This window comes from Rhipicephalus microplus, chromosome 7 (genome assembly GCF_043290135.1).
Source record: "Rhipicephalus microplus isolate Deutch F79 chromosome 7, USDA_Rmic, whole genome shotgun sequence".
NCBI classification, from domain to species: Eukaryota; Metazoa; Arthropoda; class Arachnida; order Ixodida; family Ixodidae; genus Rhipicephalus; species Rhipicephalus microplus.
Genome location: NC_134706.1, coordinates 81,082,372 through 81,102,528, shown reverse-complemented (window position 1 = coordinate 81,102,528; position 20,157 = coordinate 81,082,372). Strand labels below are relative to the sequence as shown.

General features: G+C 47.4%; 1 protein-coding gene across 4 annotated transcripts in view; it reads right to left on the bottom strand.

The window, feature by feature from the left end:
* Positions 1-1,398: 1,398 nt before the first annotated feature.
* Positions 1,399-20,157, bottom strand: part of nonC (serine/threonine-protein kinase Smg1) — a 195,597-nt gene continuing 176,838 nt past the window's right edge. For all 4 annotated transcript variants that reach the window (XM_075869329.1, XM_075869330.1, XM_037430511.2 and 1 more), the window contains 8 exons: positions 17,367-17,571; positions 14,105-14,365; positions 13,248-13,328; positions 9,569-9,697; positions 8,331-8,475; positions 6,438-6,530; positions 2,717-2,823; positions 1,399-1,681 (listed from right to left, as the gene is read on the bottom strand). In XM_075869329.1, the coding sequence (XP_075725444.1) occupies positions 1,604-1,681; positions 2,717-2,823; positions 6,438-6,530; positions 8,331-8,475; positions 9,569-9,697; positions 13,248-13,328; positions 14,105-14,365; positions 17,367-17,571 (1,099 nt within the window). In that variant the 3' untranslated portion in view covers positions 1,399-1,603. The remainder of the gene's footprint in view (positions 1,682-2,716; positions 2,824-6,437; positions 6,531-8,330; positions 8,476-9,568; positions 9,698-13,247; positions 13,329-14,104; positions 14,366-17,366; positions 17,572-20,157) is intronic.

The following is a 20,157-nucleotide window of genomic DNA, read 5'->3' as shown; positions in this document are numbered from 1 at the left end:
ACGACATGAAGATTTTCCCACATATACAATCCATTTATACGGGCCTACGAGGTGAAGTTCTTCCCCAAAAAACAAACTATCCTTAATGGTAGGTATGATTTTGCTCTAAAAGAGTAGCATTTATCATGACCCAACAAAATCCTGTGTCTATCTGTCTGTCTGTCAAAAACAAACTATTCTTAAGGGTATCATTTGAAGATTTTTCAATGTAAATGATGAACACTTTCAAGAGTATAATGCGACATTCAGAAGAATATATAAAGTGACACCAACAAAAAGTTGAAACCGATGGCTTTTATTGATGCGTTCTGGTACACTAGGAGAAAAATCAATCGGGCCTGCAAAAAAAAAAGACAAAAGCAGAAAGACGAGTCCCAAACACAACGAAGACAGAAAAAGACATCTACACCCGATTATCCCAAACTGCAAACTGTTACTGTGAATTGCCACAAAAGAATGCTGTATGTCAGATTAGGAAATGTGCTTAAGTGAGAACAGACGTTAAAAAAAAAAAAAAGGTACACGTTACGATTGCAAGCTACGTGAATGACTCTCCAAGTCTCTGCTTTAACCAGTGTCCACCTGATCTTCTGACATACAAAACTTCCAGCACACAAGAAAAAACAAACTTCACGCATCTACTACAAGGGGCACACATAAAACTAGGAGAGAAATAACACTGCTAGCAGGGGCTGCATAAAGTTCACACACAAAAAGAAAGGTTAAAAAAACAGGCCATAAAAAAAAGGTAGGAAGCACACAGCATGTTTGTCATACACTTGCCGGGAAATAGCATGGCAAAGGGCATAGGCTACACAAGCTGCTGCTGCTTATTACTCCACTTCAACTTCTTCCTTTTGCCAAAGCAATTCTGCAGCCTTTCAAAACACTTGTAGGGCAACTCCCACTAGCGGTGTCGAAAATCGAACAAAACACCAGGTTTCGCCACCTGTGAATGAGTCCCTCCCCCTCCCGGAGCACAGGCAGTGGCGTCACCTACCAACGGCCACTGACAACTCTCCCTCCTCAGACAAACCCCCGAAGCAGACTCTGAAACGCGTAACCTCCTGTCGACGACATTTGTGCTCTTTCTATAAGCCAGGCTCGGCAGCAAATGCCGCTGGCAGAGGCGTATTATGCTAGTTGTTGCGACAGATGTCTAGCGTGCTCCATGGGTGCGAGAGGGAGGCTGTTGGGGAGGAGGACAGGAAGATGGCTACCACGGTCATTGGCTGGGGCGTGCTGGCAGCCCCGGAGTCTGTTTCTTTCCCCGTGGCGGTCGCTTGTCGTACAGAGAGACTTCAGGAGAGCGTTCTGCTTTTAAAAGCCGACGTAAGGAGTGTGTTGGTTGGCGGTGGTTGTCGTGGCGATGACATTACTGCGAGGCGCGCACACCGGCTCTCCTCTTCTTCACCCTGTCATTTTCTTTTCTATCTTTTTTTTTTCTTTCCCCAGTAGGGGTTACTGCAGAGGGGGGCTGCCTTGCGTTTTGCTGTTGATCTTGGGTGCCATCGTTGTCGTCGTCTGCTGTCCCGCGTCGTCTGCTGGAGCCAGGAAATCCAGTTGCCCCCCACTCCCAGGGGGGGCTGATGTGGGTGGCGGATCACACCCAAGGCGTCCAGCCTTCGTACAGCAGTGCCAAGTTCTCCAGGCGTGTGGCCTCGCTGATGATGTGATCCACCTGTGAAAGAGAAGGGTAGAGACAACGTTCGCGAGAAAGCAATTTCTGAGAGGCCACACCCGTACGAACCCCATATAATGCAAGCAAGGGACACTGGTGTATTTTGCCATCAAACCACATTCGATTGTCATGGGAACAATGAAAGTATACCATGGCATAAAGAGCTTGTTTAACAAAGAAAGCTGTTATGAGATCACAACTCGGGTCACGTGCAGTTGTCTGCCGCCCCCACCGGGGCCAGTAACCACATCGCGCTAAATTAGAAAAAAACCTAACACCAATGACACAGTGAGGCTCAAACCTGGGTCCACTGGGTGCCAGCCCAGTATTCTACCACTGAGCCACGCTGGTGCTTGGGACTTGTTGCAAACTTGTCTAAGGCAGGCTTGATGGCGGGAAAGCAGTCGCGTTAATATGAATAATAAAGCGTTTTAGAACAGAAAAAGAACAACGAGGCGTCACACAATGTGAATAGTGTAACAAATAGGTCGTCAAATGCTCCAATTCATTAAAAAAGCTTTAACTGTGGCGCATACCCACTTCACGCATAATTCCCTATCGTCGTCAGCCACTGCATGCACCATTGGCACAAAATCCCTTGCAAGTGTTCAGCGGATACCACACTTCTCAGAAGAATGATGAAAAACAGCATAGCGAATGCCAGCCTACTACCCAAAAAATTTTATTATTATGCCCTAGTGGGTATCAAACAAGTGTGCTCGCAGTAGTCACCCAATGAGCATTTTAAAAGGCTCTGAAAGGCCGCTCTTCTAGCTTTCGCTGTGACTGTGCTGCGCTTTGCGTGCAGGCCTGGCTTTTTTTTTTTTCAATGAAGGAGCTCTGGCACGAAAATTTGAATACAATATGACTGTTATATTGCACTGCTGGGATCAGATGAATCATCTGTACAATATCAGCCACAAACACAGACGAAAATGTATTCTAATTGAGTTTCGAGGTCTGTGCGACTATACGAACTGAATGTAGTACCAATCAATGCACTCATAGCAAGTGATGCATGGCAGCTGTTATCACCTGCTCGGCGACGCTGGAGCGCTTGGTGCTGTCAGGGTCACGACCGTCCAACTTCATCTTCACCCTCCGCCACACTCCCACTGCATAACTGTTGCGCTCTTGCAAAGCTGCACAGAGAGTGGAGCCAATCAATTTCTGCACACAACGTCAGGGCAAATAGCACAGATTAGCTGGTCTTGTCGAGAGGCCAGAGAAAACGGAGGAACAAAGCTAAATGTACAAGATCAGCAACTTCTGCTTGAATACATTCATGATTAAGAGTGATGCATGGAGCTGTGTTCGGTGTGTAGTAACAATGTCTCCGGATTTGAAGGAAATTCCCAGTACTGCATGGCAGTCCCAATGTGTTTGTGTAGATGCCAATCTATGTCCAGCAGAATCTCGGTGATACGACACTCAAAGGGTAGTGAAAATATTCGCATGACCCTAAATTTCATATCATCAAGGGGGAATGACAAGAAAAATCAACTGAAAATGCCATTCTTCAGTTTTCATAGCACGTTATTCCAGCATTACAGACAAGTGCTTCGACAAAGTGACGAGTTTGTATGCGCAGTCGAATAAATTTAAAAACGACCCCAATCACACCTGATACCATGTCTGCACCACGGCAACTCGACCTTTATATGGCGTTTTCTCTTACCACTACTCTTCGTCAAAAAGGAACATTATCACTGTAACCACTACAGCTATCATGTCAAAAATTTTGTGCATTCTTTCTGAATAGGGTGTGCCCATTTTGAACCAAGATAATAGTGTTGCCACCATAATTGTATTTTTACGAACAATCTTGTCATCAAACATCTAAATATTTAACTAAAGATTGGGCATGCCTACAATTAATATTTTGGTTCAAAAGGATACCTTGGGCACATGTAATAACCAGAAGAGATCTCACGATTTTACATGCAAAATCGTTTTCACAAATGTTCCTTCAAAAAATAGAAATAATCAAATTATATATTTTTTATTATTTTCAGAAATAGCTTTGTATTTTCTTGCCAAATTCACAGGACATCTAGTAGTAACATGTCCATTCAAGCTACTAGCAAAATTTTGTGGAGTTTGCTTTTAAAGGGAACCGAGCAATGGGCAGCAGTAGTTCCACGCCTGTCTTTGCTGTCCAAGCCCCTCTTAAAAACTAGTGAAATCTGTTTTCTAATCGTAACGTTGGCACGGAAAATTTATGCTTGTATAAATGACTTGCGTATGTTTTTCTAACCTACATGTCAACGAACCATTAAGAGATAGTACAGCTGGCTGTGCAGACACTCTGCTTCGCATGAGGTCAATCGAAAGCGAAGTGCTAAAGTCCACTCTACCACAGCAGCAAGTCGAAAATGACAGGAACGCTGAAACGTTTCATGCCTTTTCAAGACTTTACTGCCTTTACTCTACCACTTGGTTAGTCGCATACCATCGGAGTGCATAGTAGCTATCGATGACCGCTTTCATAACGAACACACTTCTGTGCACTCCATATGCAGCTAAAAGTATACCGTGATTACTCGTGTAATGAATGGACTCGCATAATAAATGCACCCCCCAACTTAAGCTGTCAAATTCTGGATTTTTTCCCCTCGCAAAATAAACGCACCCCCTACACTCATCTGCTGCCGTCCTGCTAACCGACACCTGGTGCCTCCTTGCCCGTTAGATCTCTTCAGTTCTTTATTATTATGCCAACCCCTCTTGGCCACCTCGACTCCAACCCCCTCCCCCTCGCCTTGTTGTTCTTTCTATCTGTGCGTGGCACGAGCAGATAGAGCGGGTTTCACAAACGGGGCGGCCATAGAGACATCGCAGCTGACAAGCAGACAGCAAGGAAAGGTCACGAAACTGCCCGCGCCAACCAACGGTCGCTTCCTGCAAATAGGAAAATTTAAGGCCCAACGACATGCACGTGATTTTCAAGCTTGCCGCCAAGTTGGCAAAGTGCGTCGTAGCACACGCTTCTGGGTGCCCCTCAAGATCACAGCAGATACCACTGTTGCTCTTAAACGATTGCGAGAAAAGTTAGCAGCAAAACGTTTTTATGGCGTGCACGAGCAGCAGCGCGGGAACGTCTAGCAGAAGATTGCGCCATCAACCCCCAAAGATGTGTGAGGTAAAAAAAAAAAAAAGCTGTTTCCGAAAGCGTACGTGTATGTCAATTGCGAAAGGCTAAGTGATTTAACTATTTTTTTTTGCATTACCGCATTTCTTGCACATCCCAAAAAGTTTTCGTAAAATTTGCCCCGCATAATAAACGCACCACCAACATTGTTCCGATATTTCGAGAAAAACATTGGGTTGATTACGCAAGTAAATACTGTAGTTCCTTTTCAATCTTTGTGGGCAAGATGTGCACATGCCTTCAGTCCGTTGTTGCCATCTATGAATGCGTCTTCCGTGGCTTTGTTTGCCGCGGTTGTTGCAAGAAGCAGTGCTTTGGCTTCGTCAATAGATGTGCATTTCATCATCACCATACACGATCGCTTCAAAAAAGACCGTGGTTTCGCCAAGCAGTTGTGGCAAACAATAAGCGCAGTTCGAAGTGCGTGTGTGTGCTGGTCTTGCACGTGCCGTATTTACACGATTGTAAGACGACTCGAATGTAAGACGACCCCCCCAAAATCGCATCTTAAAAAAAAAAAAAAAAAGAAAACTCACGTAGGCCGCAAGCTTCGCCTCTAGTTCCGGAAAGCGGCCAGACTTCGGCCCGCGAAAGCCACGGCGCTTGGAGTCGCACGAGAAAATTTCCTCGCGCTGAAGCCGCCACTTCTGCACCACCGCACCACACATTCACCGATTCCGAACTTTCGTCCTCATGTCACGGCACTCATGTCAGACAGAAGTGACTCGAGAGAGCCGGTCGTGGACACAAGCGACAGGAGCACGCGGCGACGCGCCCGCTTAGAAAATTGTATCACAAAGAGGAGCTCTTCCGTCAACTACCAATACCCCCCTACGGCGGCTCTTCCATCGATTACCGGTGCTCCCTCAAGAGCCGTGCGCTCGTCATAAAGGCACTCGTAATGCGCGCAGTAGATGCTAAAAAAAGAAAAGCTTTTGTATAAGCGCGCAGAAAACTATGCGCTTTGGGTTGAGCGGGAAACTATTCGAGATGACAATACATATGGTTCGATTTCGATTCTAAGACGACCCCCCAACATTGGATTGTCAAATTTGAAAAAAAAGGGTCGTCTTACAATCATGTAAATACGGTACTTTCAAAGCTTTCAGTGAACGCTGCTCTCGTCCGTCTCTCCACAATTTTGGGATTAAAGTTCGTATTGCCTGTCATGATGCAGCAAAGTGTTCAGAGGAATCTGAATTTATTTTTAGGAGCGAAGCACCTCAGGCCCACGCACCGCCACCACAGTTGCCAAAGCTGCCTGCACCGGGCAAGCGCGCGGAGCAAAACAGCAGGTGCGCTCCTGGCATGTGGCTCGCACTGCATCGCCCGCGCGCGCCATACACTCAACTTGATTAGTCGTTCCCACCACCGAGCGCAGCAAATGCCTCTCTCCACCCGCTTCCCACCCTACACAATTCATGAAACACGGCAGCGAGATCAGGCACGTAGTCGTTTGCGTCCTATTTCTAAGAAGCCTCGCTCTTTGGTTTTATTCACACATGAAGCAACTGCCAGTTTTTGTTTTTGAAGACGATCAGTTGAGACAGACAATGACATATCCTCTGAAATGTCCGACGTTAATGCGATGACAACCACTTTCACCTTTTCCTGTTCTCGGGTCCTTTGCCACTTTCCGGTCGGGCGTCTGCTCGACGCTCTTGCTGACAGTGTAGTTTTTTGGAGAGTCAAGGCCATCTGGAAAAAAAAGAAGGAAATTAGAAAGGGAAGACACAGTCAGAGTTGCAATCTGCATTTTCTTGGCACTTAGGTGCTTTTTTTTATTTATTAAAGTGACTGGCACAGTATAGTTACCCCATTAATTATCCAAGCTTTGTTACATTCAGAGAAAATTGAAATATATTTCAGTTTTCTTTTCTACATCACTTTTGCAGTTTTCAGAATTCTACCGATCTGCGATTTCAAAACGTTTTCAGTGGAAACTGAGTATTGTATGCACTGCACAAATTGGTGGTACAATGCACTTTTTTTAATGAACCATTGCCTTTAATAACCCAATGCTTCACAAAGTGACCCTAAGCTACCATCAGTGAAACTGCCCAATCAATATGGGGATGCAACATAAAAAGTGTACAATTAAGGCTTCCTGTAACAAGACATTTTGGATAAACATATCTCTATTACATCATAACAACAAAAGGAAAGGATCGGAGGCTCGCTCTCTGTCAGACACAACGCAATGACTGTGCATTTTTTTATGAAAAACTAAGTTACGGGGTGATTCCACGAGAGATCGACACGGGTCCAAAAGTTGATATTTTAGATTTCATTGAGTACTTTATATTTCGTGCACCTCTCACCAGGTAGCCCGAAATTCAACTTTGTTTTATGATTAACGACATAACTTACGAGAAAACAAATATCAAACTTCACCAACACGGAGGCACCAATTTTGTCACCTGTCATTTTCGAAAAATGCAGATGCTATAAAAAGAAATATTTTTGTTTCAAGGAAGATGTTTTTTACCTGAAATGCATGTCTAATGAAGAATGGATCATACAGTTTCAAGTTTGTAGACCTTAAGAAAATAGCTTTTAAAAATGTCTAATTTTGTGACAGTTTGAAATAAGTTACGTATTCCCCATTTTCTTTCTCCGAAAGTAATGCGAGCAGCGTTTTCAAACTTGACACGTTTTAAGGATATAGTGTGTTCATTAGGTACATAAATTATAGCTGCCATAGGGCAAATGTAAATTTTTATATATTGCCTCAAAGTTCTCATATTGGCATAAGTGTACTCCACGAAATTTGAATAATAAAAAAACCCCATCTTCGATTTTTCTTAAATTCTCGTAAATAGACAACCGAAGGCCATCATACAGTAATATAGAAAAACATGTTGCATTATTTTGTTTTTAGCGACAATATTCGTGGTACAAATCAGACCTTTTCGAGAATGCGCTGATAAGTTGAGAAATCTAGAAATCGGAACGGAAAAGCGGCAATAAACTTCAAACGTGAGTAAACGTGACCGCATTTGGTGAAGAAAGGCTGTTTTAGCAGATAGGAGTAACTATTTTGAACAAGGTATTCTACAGTATCTGAATTCACTCTTATACGTAGAGCACTGAGACTTCTAATATGTGGTGCCTCTCCATTACTGACACACAGATGGAGCTGCTGTGACGGCCATGTGTTTGCAACCCGTTGGGTAAGAGAACTGAATGTTGAATGAGTTCATAAACGAGTCGTAACAAGTTTTTATCATTTGGGGCACGAAGACTGCCGCATTAGACTGAAGAACACACTTTAGGGCAAGTTGTCATCCGTCGTCTGCTCTACAGATGAATTGCTGTGCGCCGCATCTCGGAGGCAATGCTTTTAGATCATATGGTTCAAAGTAGGGAAAAACATTACGCCTCCCGTAATTTCACTGACAAAAACATTGTGAAATTCATTTTAACGTACTATACTTCAGTTTTGCATTCGCACTGTGGATGGATATTTGTGCACAAGTATCCATGCGCTGTACTCACCCTGAGCGTTAGCCAGCTCTGTGAGCCCATTGTAGACGCGAGGTACCATGGCGATGAGCTCGGAGAGGGCCTTCTGGGCGCTCTCACTAGGCGTGGCATCGGGGGCCAGCAAAGTCCTCACCAGTTCAGATGCACGCTCGGAGAACTGGAATTCCCAAAGAGTGATGAAAGAAAAAAAGCGATCGAGATGAATTGCAGAGAACTAAGAGATAAAAGAGTACAAGGACACACAATATTTTCACGACATAGCCTACACAATATGAAGGCATGTGCTCTGAAAGTTCTAGAATCTTCTGCAGTGTACAAAGGGCAAGGTTCGGAGGTGCACAGCATGGCACTTCAAGATTGTTCACTATTGCAATAAACGGCCTTGTCCGATAGCCCAGTAGCAACAGTTGCTGGTTCCTTTGCAAACTGACTAACGAATGGAACATGGTGTAGGCGAACTGGTGTAGCACTTGCGCACATCACTGACCAGCCACTGCGTGCACCTTGACCACTCCATATGCTCTTTTTTATTGTCGCAATAGACCGGTCAGTGAAGAACGACTGAATAATCTATCGTCCCATCCACTTTCAAAAGTGACGCTGGGACTGAAAGTGCATTAGTGTGGGAGCTAAAGTTAATTTTTAGTACAACCCGACATTCTTTATGTGTAGCTAAACCCAATTGGTCACAATGCACCTTCATTGTGTCTTCTTGTCCGATGTGTCCATGTCCGATATGTGAATGCGTAAGATTTAACCATACCCTATATATATTTGTGTGTGCCTTTGTGTGCATGTGCTGTATTTACACAACTGTAGGTGGACCATTTTTTTCTTAACCTGAAATCCGAAATTGGGGGGGGGGGGGGGGGGAGTCGACCTGGAATCAAAAACGAGTTTTGGTTGCAAATACTTTCTGAAAATGATCTCTGCCTATTTTCGCAAAGCTAGCTTTTCTGCGCAACTTTCAAGTACTGCTGTGAAGCCACCTTTGCACATCTGTGGTTTTACAAAAAAACAAAAAGAAATTGTGCTCGTGCTCTTTTTTCTCTTTTTTTTATGCCATGCAATTTTTCGGGGGTCGACCTACATTAGACTCGACTTCGTGTAAATATGGCATGTTATGCAAGCAAAATTGAAAAATCTGGGAGAGGGGAGTGAACCACCCAAACTGGCGTTGGCTAAGCTTTGGGTTGTACCATGGTGGTACTCCAGCTTCACGGAGTGCCACGCCTGGTGCAAGAGCTCACCTGCCGGTATGTGGCTAGGTACTCCTGCACGGCCATGTCCTCCTGTCGTGCCAAAGACTTGAGCAGCGAGCGCAGCTCGGACAGAAGTTCGTGGTGCTTGCCCAACACGTCAGCGCGCAACGCCGACACCTGCGTCGAGCAGAAGCAATCTCATTACTAGATACAGAAAGAGGCTACCATGTGTTGGAGAACTTTGGCTTCGGCTGCAAGAGATTCTGTGGAGAGATGCATGAAATGATATAGATGCTGCAAGAGATGCATGAAATAATATAGCATAGTAATACATGCATATATGGTCGAATCTCATTAATTCAAACACGCTTTATTTGAACTTCTGGTTAATTAGAACTGACGCTGTGGTCCCGTCAAAGCTATGTGTATTCTAACGGGTGAAAACGCCCTGTAATTCGCACGCGCAAGCTGCGACGGTTAATTCGAACATACCACGCTCCAAAAATGCTCTTAGCACCACGCCCAATCCCGTGGCAGCACCTCAGACACGGCGACACCTCAATGCTGTGCGCGAAGAAAAGAAAAGGCTGCAGCAGAATGTTGGCTCTATCTCAAATGCCTATCTGGACACGCCTGTGCCGTGCTTCTCCCTTTTCCGTCCCTGCCACGTAGAGACCCCTCTCCTTTCAACACCGCACGCGAAGAGAGAGGTAAAAAAAAAAAGCGACCGCGGCGTGTTGGCTGGCCACGCTGCGGCTGCGATGCAGAGGGTAGCAGTGTAAACGCAGTCCTCATCGTCTTTAGAGAGTGTCGGATATACTGTCGGCGCTGGACATTGCTGCGCGCAACTTCTCTTGCCAGGAGATTGCTGAAGCCGAAGTAGAAATGCTTTGCAAGCTGCATGTGAACTGATTGACTCGCTGCAAGGTAAACATGTGCAGACATGCATCACCAATTACTTCAATTTATGACGAATGTTTTGCGATTTGTGGATAAATGTAAATCTTCTGAAACTTCCCCCTCGTGTGTTAGCTTAATGCACATGCGCCACTGCATGGTGAGCCCTCCGTTCATTTAGCTTTCATTCATTGGAATTTCTTCTAATTTGAACAAATTTTCGCGCCCCTTAGAGTTCGAATTATCGCGATTCGACTGTATGAGGTTTGAGTGCACTTCGACAACAGTAAAAGCTCTTTAATTCGAACCGCAAGGGGAAGCCGCCTCAGTTCGAACTAACAAAAGTGAAGAACAACAATAGTACACTGCGAGTAGGGCATAACAATTTATTTTTTGAAAAAAATCTGTGATCGCGGTCTGCCTTCTTTCCTTGAAGGCGACAGCCAGCACTTTTTGCTGTAACAAGCGAATTTGGCGGAAGACCTCTTCTCCGCCTTCTTCAAAACTTAAGAAAAGACGGGCGGCATTCAATCCGGCCATGACTTCCGCAGCAGAGGGCCGTACTGGTGCTTCGCCCTCATCATCGTCACTGGCAGCGACAGGTTCTGCACTTCTCACCTGACATATTATGTCGCCATCCGTGAGTGCACCACACACCACAGCACTTGAGTCCACATCGACGTAGTCCGCAAAGCAGACGTCTTCCAAAACGTCCGCCATGGGGGCGGTGACGCCGTGTTCGAGCACTGGTGGCTCGTCAGCTTGCAGAGCTTCAGTGCTGAAGTTACAGTGGCGAAAGCAATTTGCTATCGTAAGCGCTGTCACTTGCTCCCAAGCACGCACAAGCATGTGCAGTGCACTTAGGAGCGTCACTTGGTAGTTATTGCACAAAATAATTCGTTCCAACATATGACGCAGATAAAATGATTTTAAATTTCTAATTATACCCTGGTCCATGGGCTGCAGTACCGCTGTCGTGTTTGCTGGAAGGAAAACCAGCTCAATGACCTTCGCCTAAACGCTGACTTTATGAGCCGAACAGCTGTCCACAAGAAGCAGGACTTTGCAGCCACAGCGTTCGAAATTCTTTTCAAGATTCCCCAGCCACTGCGCGAACGATTCCCCCGTCATCCAGGCCTTTTTGTTGGCCGCATAGTCTGATGGGAGGGACCGGATGTTCTTGAAGCAACGAAGACTTCTCGATTTGCCTATCACAAACAGAGGCAACTTCTCGGTCCCGGTCATGTTCGCAGCAACCATCACAGTTATCCGTTATTTACTTTTCTTCCCTCTTGTGCACTTGTCACCTTTATACGTGACAGTTTGGGCGGGCAGAAATTTGAAAAATAAGGCAGTTTCATCCGCATTAAATATGTCCCGCGGACAATACTTCTCCATGTAGCCTCGAAGCACTTCGGAGCGCCAACCTTCGCACGTTTCCATGTTGACGGCGGTCATTTCACCCGATACAGTACGGAAAATGAGGTCGTAGCGCTCGCGAAAAAAACGGTGCAACCACCCATCTGAAGCAGCAAAGTCGTCATTGTTTAGCTGCAGGGCGAAGTCCGCTGCCTTTGCCAGTATGACTTGGCCACTCAGTGGTATGTCCTGCGAACGCATTTCCTTTATCCAAATGAGAAGCGCTTTCTCGAAGTCAGGGTACTTTGCAGGCCGCAACTTCCTCCTTTTGCTTGCAACTTCTGCCTCTAAGGCGTCTTCAATAGTCCTCCTATTTTTTACATAAGTAGATAGCGTCGTTTTCGGTATCCCAGGCCTTTTTGCGATATCTTGCTTAGGCAAGAGTCCGGCATCCACGTCCCACAGGATATCAGCTTTCTCCTGAAGCGTTTTGGCACGGTATTTGCCGCGGGCACACGCCATCAAGTCGGAGCAGCAGAATCGCGGCAGACGGGAAGCTACTACCGGCGCTACCGCAACAAATGTTAGCCGAGGCCTAACACCAACACGAAAAATCGCGACAGTCAGAAGCTACTCCTAGCACCAACAACCGAGGTGTACGACGCACGCTCGAGACAGAGACTGCAGAGAAGGCTGGGCGAAGCTACAAAGCACCCGATTTGCTGTGTGATGGTCATACCATCTGTCGTCTAGCAGCGACAACTACGCAGGATTTTCAAAGGCTTCGAGATTGGTGCTTAAAAAAAAAAAAATCTTGAAGGTTACTTAGGACAGAGAGCAGGCAGTCGCCGAGAGAGGGAGATTGTGAGGGAGGGGGGTTGAAGAGTAAGTGGCGCTATTTTCTGCACTCTGGCCTCCGTGCCAGTTTCTCAGTATTTCTCTCCGCTCCCTGTGCACGCCGCCTTGTAACTCGACAGCCGCCCTATCGAGTGACTAGCCAAGCCGCCGGCGCAGTGGCGCATAGATCGATTTATCCGTGGTGGAATGTACTCGCGTTCGAATTAACAGGCTTTTTTATTCATAGGCTTGTATGGAGCTTGGCTGGACCGTAACTTACAGTTTGAATTATCCATGAATTCGAATTATTGAAGTTCGAATTAACGAGCTTTCACTGTATTCATTTCCCGGGCACAAATTTGCCCACAAAGGAGTTTTGTCTTTAATTAACAGACCTACTACTGCCTTCTTTATCATCACTACCTCGTGACAACATTCTTTTCTTTGTGTGTCTCATTTCATTTGTGCCTGTCCCAGGTTCCTGTTGGCTGAAGTTGGTTTGATGACATTTTTGAAAACATTTCCACGTGCACTTTGTCTTCTCGCCTTTTGTTTTCTCGTCCATTGTGTGCACACCAAAATGTTTCCGAGAATGTCACCGTACGAGAAGCATTATACGCAATGGAGCTCTCACCTGGTTTTGCAGGGCTTCCTTGGCGGCGTCTCGGCTGGTCTTGGCCTGCTCCAGCTGTTCCCGGCAGGCACCGAGCGCCACCTAGAAGTAGCACATGGCCCAATGTTAACTGATTATACGGGTATCCTAAACTTGGGCTGGGTACCTACGTGCCCCTATTCTAAGCCTGTCTGTCCTCATTACAAACTGTGGAGGGACGTGGTACATTGAAATGCAGTCACAAATTGATGCTTCAGATGCTGACAGTACCGGAAAAACACCAGCCACTGAGGAAAAAAACAACAAGAACACAGGCTTATAGCAACGACAAGCTTTACAGTGCACCAGCAGTAATGAATACAAGCGAACTGCCCTCTCCTTATTGATGTACTTTGTAAATGGCTTGTTCTTGGCCTGAATACATAAACAACATTGGGTCGTTGAATGCCTTCCAGAAATATACAAATAAAATGGCAGTTCGGTGACATTTCACTTCTTTTTGTTGTTCTGTCAGTGCATCTTTGTAAACGTTGCAAGTGACGCTAGCCAAAGTTGTCACCAGCAATTTCTCTCCAAGAGATTAAGTAGTCCCAACCATAGATTGTCAAAATATGCAGAGCTCACCTAGACTCGCAAAAAAATGTATCTTGGACTTAAGAATCGCTCGACATTAACCTCAACAAATTTTTTCCTTACTGGATTCACCAGTCTCAGGCTGACTATACTCTTCCTTAACCAGATTCACTCGGACTCAAGCTCACCACCACATTACTCACCTGGGCTCACTCGGATTCATACTCGCAGCTTAATCCGAGCGAAGCGGGTCTAAGCGAGTCAAGTCACGAGTGAGTTTGCCGAGCTATGGTCCCCACACGCACCTTGTCGAGGAGCGAGCGCAGCCACTCGACGCTGGCCTCGTTGGGCAGGGGTGCCGCCCCTTGCAGCTGCAGCAGCTGCTGCTCGGCGGGCGCTATGGGTGCGGCGTTTTCGGCCAGCATGCAGCTCTCCTGGCATTGGTTGAGCAGGCCCAGCAGGCTCGAGTCCCACGCCAGGGTCTCGGTGGTCCGCGTGCGCAGGGCCTCGTGCAGCAGCAGGGCCTCGCTGGCGTCACACACCTCCATGGCCAGGTCGCTCATCATCTGCACACGAATGCAGACACGGCCGTCACTACTGTGACAACTGAACCAATACACTTTTTAACAATGTTGCAGAGTTCAAAGATTGATATATGAGCAAAGATATGGCAAACTAATACTGTTATAGTGCTTATGTTCTAGTGAATTGGCTACTATTGTACAGCTGTGTAAATAGCAAAGTTTTGGGTGGGAAGCAAAGTCGAATAAAAAATGTTGAATTCCAATTACAGAGTCGGGGCAGCCGATAGACTCTGCAAGCGAGCACGCGACCCTGGCGCAAAGCAACGCCTCCAAATCCACGACTGGAACACAATCCGCACTGCCGGAGCAAGCATGGGGAGCAGGTTAGAAGTGGAAGTCCTTGAGATGTTTAGAATACCTTGCCTGTAGTTATACCATTCCACTTTGTGGTGACCCCGCTACTAACGGCAGCGGACGATCACCGCGGGTTGACGCTTAGCGAGCCACTACTCCGTTTACTCGCGTGTAGCGCACCGCTCCGCGCACGCTCAACTAATAAGGCGTTTAGCGCGGCGCGGCAAATAGACAGTGTTCTAATGCAAAAGTACACAACACTTTATTGCCTCTGGCGGCACCCTGAACAACAGTACAACGTCCGCTTCCGGGACGCGGGAAGGAAAGGCACCCGCACGCGGACGTTCACAATAAGGGGAAAACCGCGAGCCCGTCGCAGCTGGCAATGGCGAGCTTTGACACGCCGGTCGGGAAAAGGTCCCTCGCGGCTATGCTGCGCACTCTCACGATGGCCAATGGGCCTGGTCGCGAGTGTTAGGGCAAACCTCGTACGCGTAGGCCTACGGCAAGTGCGGCTCGTTGTGGTACGACCACTTCAAGCACTAGGCACCGCTCTGGGCTTAGCGTACGCTCCGAAGCTAGCACTCAAGTAAACACGCCTGCCGAGGTGCCCAAGGCACCCCAGGCAGGCTACCGTCCGCGATTCCCAAAGGGGACGCGGACGAAGGAAAACACGTGCTTACCCGGCGCCGTCCACGGAGAAAGAGACCGCTCCCTCGACGCGCGCAGTGGCGCGCGCCGTGCCCGCACGTGGCGCCATCTATCGCCACGTGGTGTTAACAGAGTAGGAAAGCGAAAGGGTGTGGCCGTGTGGCGGAATGCCCGCGAAATGGTCGCGGGCGCGCCTCAGATCCCCACAACTTATACCACTGTTGAATTCTGTTGAATTACCGCTTGAACGCGATAGTTTCAGTGTCGCTGTCATTGGCCGGTGAATTGAAACTTTCAGACTCCGAGCTCTCGCTGATGTGGCCAGGCAGCCATGTCGTCCACCATTACTGCCAGAACGTGACAGCAAAACAGTAATTTCGGCACATTTGCCAAATTGGAGGAAAAAACCCTTCTGTTCCATTCGAGCTATCAGCATAATTCTTTTGTTGTTGTTTTTTTGCCAGAAAAATAAATGCATGCAGTATGCAATATGCCTGTTTTGAAAGCAATACACAGATAAAAAAATTCTTAAATAGGATCGCATGCATGACAGGTGAAGGTGGCTTTTTTTTTCTGTGAACATTGATGTCCTTTAACTCTTGTTGAAATTGGCCCAGCAAATAGATTTATAGCATATTGCACTCTTTAAACATCCTACATTGTTCCTAACCTGTCGCGCGACACTGTTTTGGTGCTTCCTGCTTAGATGCTAATTTGGCTCCAAACTAAGGACCCAGGTTATACATTGATTGTGGATATCTCGGAAACTACTTGACCTATCAAAAATGTAATTGCATTTTTAGAATCTGCACGTCTAAATACATAAATTTTGAAAATATCGTTCAGATCTATACAGTCGAATCTCGATAATTTGAACCCGAAGGGGCCCGAAAATTTGTTCGAATTAATGAAAGCTAAATGAACGGAGGGCTCTCCATGTAGTGGCACATGTACATTGAGCTAACACACGAGGGGGGAAGTTTTAGAAGAATTACATTTATTCACAAATCACAGGACATCCGTTATTAATTGAAGTAATCAGTGATGCACATCTGCACATGTTTGCCTTTCAGCATGCTTGCAAGGCATTTCTATTTTGGCTTCAGCATTCTCCTGGCAAGAGAAGTTGCGCGCGGAAATGTCCAGCAGTGACACTTTCTAAAGACAACAACGACTGCATAGCGGAGCCTCTCTGCTACGCAGCCGCAGCATGGCCAGCACGTGACGAGAAAGGAGGAACATCACCACGCGGGAAGAAGCAGATCGGCATTTGAGAGAAAGCCAAAACTCCACGGCAGCTTTTTTTTTTTTTTGTTCCTTCGCGCGCACGGTTGAAAGGAGATGGGTTACGTGGCAAGGACGCGAAAGGAGGAAGCGTGGCACCGGCGCGTGAGCGACCCCCTCCCCCCCTCAAGGTGCAGAGCCGTGCTCCCGCAAGGTGCAAGGGCGGCAGAAGACAATACCTTTGATATTGCCTTTTTTCTTTCCTTCAACCACACATTCATTCAACCCAGCGACAGCTTTCTTTTTTTTTTCCTCTCTCTCTTCGCACACGGCGTCAGAAGAAGGGTCTTAACGTGGCAGGGACGGAAAAGGGAGAAGCGTGGCACAGGCACGTCGCAGGTCAGCATTTGAGAGAGTGCAAACATTCCACCGCAGCCTTTTCTTTCCTTTTCATTTCCTTTGCGCGCAGTGTTGAGGTGCCGCAGGTGCCGCCGCGGCACTTTCGGAGCGCGCAGTATGTTCGAATTAACCGTCGCAAGTGCTTGCGCGTTCGAATTACCGGGAGTTTTCGCCCATTGGAATACACATAGCTTTGACGGGACCTCATCATGAGTTCGAATTAACCGTAAGTTCGAATTAAGCGTGTTCAAATTAATGAGATTCGACTGCACATAAATAAAAAAAAGTTGCTCATCAAGTGTAGCCTCCCCCCCAAAGGGAGTCTACTGTAGTAGCTTCCAAAAACTCGGGCTCCCCCCCCCCCCCCCCCCCCTTCTTACACGCATCCATTCAGAGGTGCCCCCTGTCCACTCACTTGGATGGTGTCAGTCCACTGGTCCAGCACATGGGCAAAGGTGTCCCGCAAGTCGCCCAGAGCAGGGTTGGCTCCACCGGCCCACTTGAGCCGCTGCTCGATGGCCCCCGCCACGGATAGGTGGGCCTCCTTGGCCTCGGACAGGGTGGCCACCAGGGAGGCTGCCACCTGCGCCGCCTTGCGCATCTCGGACAGAAGGCTCGCCCTGGCAGCACAGGAAGCAAAGCAGCACGCTTGTTTCCTATTGAAGGACTACTAGCACTTTGCAAGACTGGCAACTCGAAAGTTTGGGACTAGACTATTGACAATACACATCGCATTCTCATGTCGAAGGGGCCCTGCGACACATCCACAAATGATAATCATCAGCCTGATGATGATAATGAGTGCTTTTTAATGGCACAAGGGCAATTGATGGCCAAAGAGCGCCATTTCAATAGTTTAGAGATATGAACAATTATATGAAGCGTGGCTGTAAAGGGGCTTTAAGGGGAGACACGGGTATGGGAGGCCGAAAATTTTCCGAAAAACCGATTTTCTGAAGTATTTTTTTCATAATCATTAAGGTCTAAGGAAGTTGTTCCTAAAATATTATAGCCCTGTAATGCGTATTTGTCGAGTTATTGGGTCGCAAAGTCAGTTTGATGACCATTTTCGCTTCCGAAAGCACCTCAAAAACGGTCGTATTCAACACCGCAGCGCGCGAGAACGGCACCAAGTAGCACGGCCATTTTGGTCTCATTTTAAAGACGCATTTTTCTATTATCTGTTCCTAGCAGAAGAACGTTTTTCGTCTAGCAACAACGCAGCTATCACGCATTAAAAAAAAAACTGAATACTCGCACATCATTGGTGCGTTTTTGTCCCGTGGGGCAGTTCCCGGTTTCTTATTGGACGCGAAGGGATTCGTCTGCTAGACAGCGGCGTGCAAGCCGCCATTTTGCGTATAGGCCTAACAACGGCTGTGCATTCGGTGCAATGACAGGTGGTCATCAGAAGTTTCGGAGTGCTCATGCGTTCGGAAAAAGGCGGAAACGGCGTCCGAGAGCCCGCACCTTATCGCCAGCGAGACCTTCTGCCGCGAGAACTCTGAAGAAGCAGGCTGTGCCAGCGCTATCACCGCCGCGGCACCCACGTTCGCGGACGCGATAGCCGCGTCTCAAGATCACACGAAAGCTGTGCGCGTCGACACTCCCCTGGTTTCCGACGCTGAAAAAGTGGCCATCGAGTGTCGTGCGAGTGATGCTCTGCAAGATCTTTCATCGAAGTCTGCCACGAAAAGCAAGCGGTCTTTGTTTCGAGACTCGGATGGAGCTGCAACGCCTGGTACGCCGTTCACTATCGTTAGCTTAGAGTTGGTCAACGAACTTCTTCAGTGTATGAAGTGCGGTGTGTGTGGCGGGCCTGGCAGAATCTCTAAGGAAGACCGCGAATATGGCATAGCCGTGAAACTTGTTCTCACATGTGACGAGTGAGGTAAACTGAGGACTGTATGGAGCTCGCCGAGAGCAGGGGGGGACGCAGCGCACGGCCCCTTCGAAATTAACGTGCTCGCGGTTCGCACGGCAATGAGCACAGGAAACGGGCAAACTGAGCTCAACGATATTTTTTCCGCCCTAAATATTTCACGGAGAGGCCTGCACACAAAGACATACCAGGATTATGTGAAATTGAAAATGAACCCTGCCGTGCAGAAGGCTACCGCGCGCGTTATTGACTGCGCGAGCACCGTGAAAACGGTGTATTCCGAACTCAACTATTGAAATCCTGGAAATATTGCCGTTTCCTTTGATGGGACTTGGCTGACCAGGGGCCACTCGTCCCATATTTGTGTAGGGACCGTGATTTAACTATTCACGGGTTATGTGCTCGACTTCGTCGTCCTATCGAACTTTTGTTTGGGCTGCCAGCTAGGGCCGAAGGAGGACAACCCAAGGTATGCCGAGTGGCTAGCTGGTCACACTTGCCAAAAGAATACCTCAAGTAAGCCAGGACAAATGGAGGTGGAAGCAGCACAAATTTAATTTGGCCGCTCATTGGAGAGACATGGGCTCCGCTACACAACCATGTTGTGTGATGGAGACAGCCGGGCTTTCAACAGTCTGCAGGAGGCACAGGTATATGGCTTCGTGCCAATAGAAAAAGAGGACTGTGTCAACCATGTGCATAAGCGCATGAGCACAGCACTTCGAAACCTCCTGCAAAAACAAAGAGCCGAAGGAAAGCCAAGCCTTGGCGGCAAGGGCAAACTGACAGGCGAGCTGGTCACAAAGCTCACGTCATATTATGGATGGGCTTTACAAAGCAACCAAGGAAGCATTGAGGCCATGAATAATGCTGTCTGGGCAACCTTTTATCACGTAGCATCTAATGATGCAAGCCCTCAGCACTCTCACTGCCCAACTGGTGAAGAGTCATGGTGCAAGTACAACAAGGCTGTTGCCAAGTAGGAGACTCCTCCGAATCATCGCTACAACCTGCCGGAGTATGTGGTTGATGCCTTGCGGCCTATTTACACGCGCCTCTCTGACAAGAAATTGCTGGAGCGTTGTCAGCGAGGCAAAACACAGAACCCAAACGAGAGCCTGCACTCCGTCATCTGGTCGCTCGTGTCCAAAAACAAACATGCGTTGCTTTTCACCGTTGAAACTGCTGTGGCCGAAGCTGTCGCAAGGTTCAACGCTGGCAAAGGGAGAGCAGATGCCGCCATATTGAAGGAGCTGCACCTGCAGCAGAGTGTTGTGGCCGCTGAAAGATGCTCAGAAAAAGACAGTCGCCGACTAGTGGCATC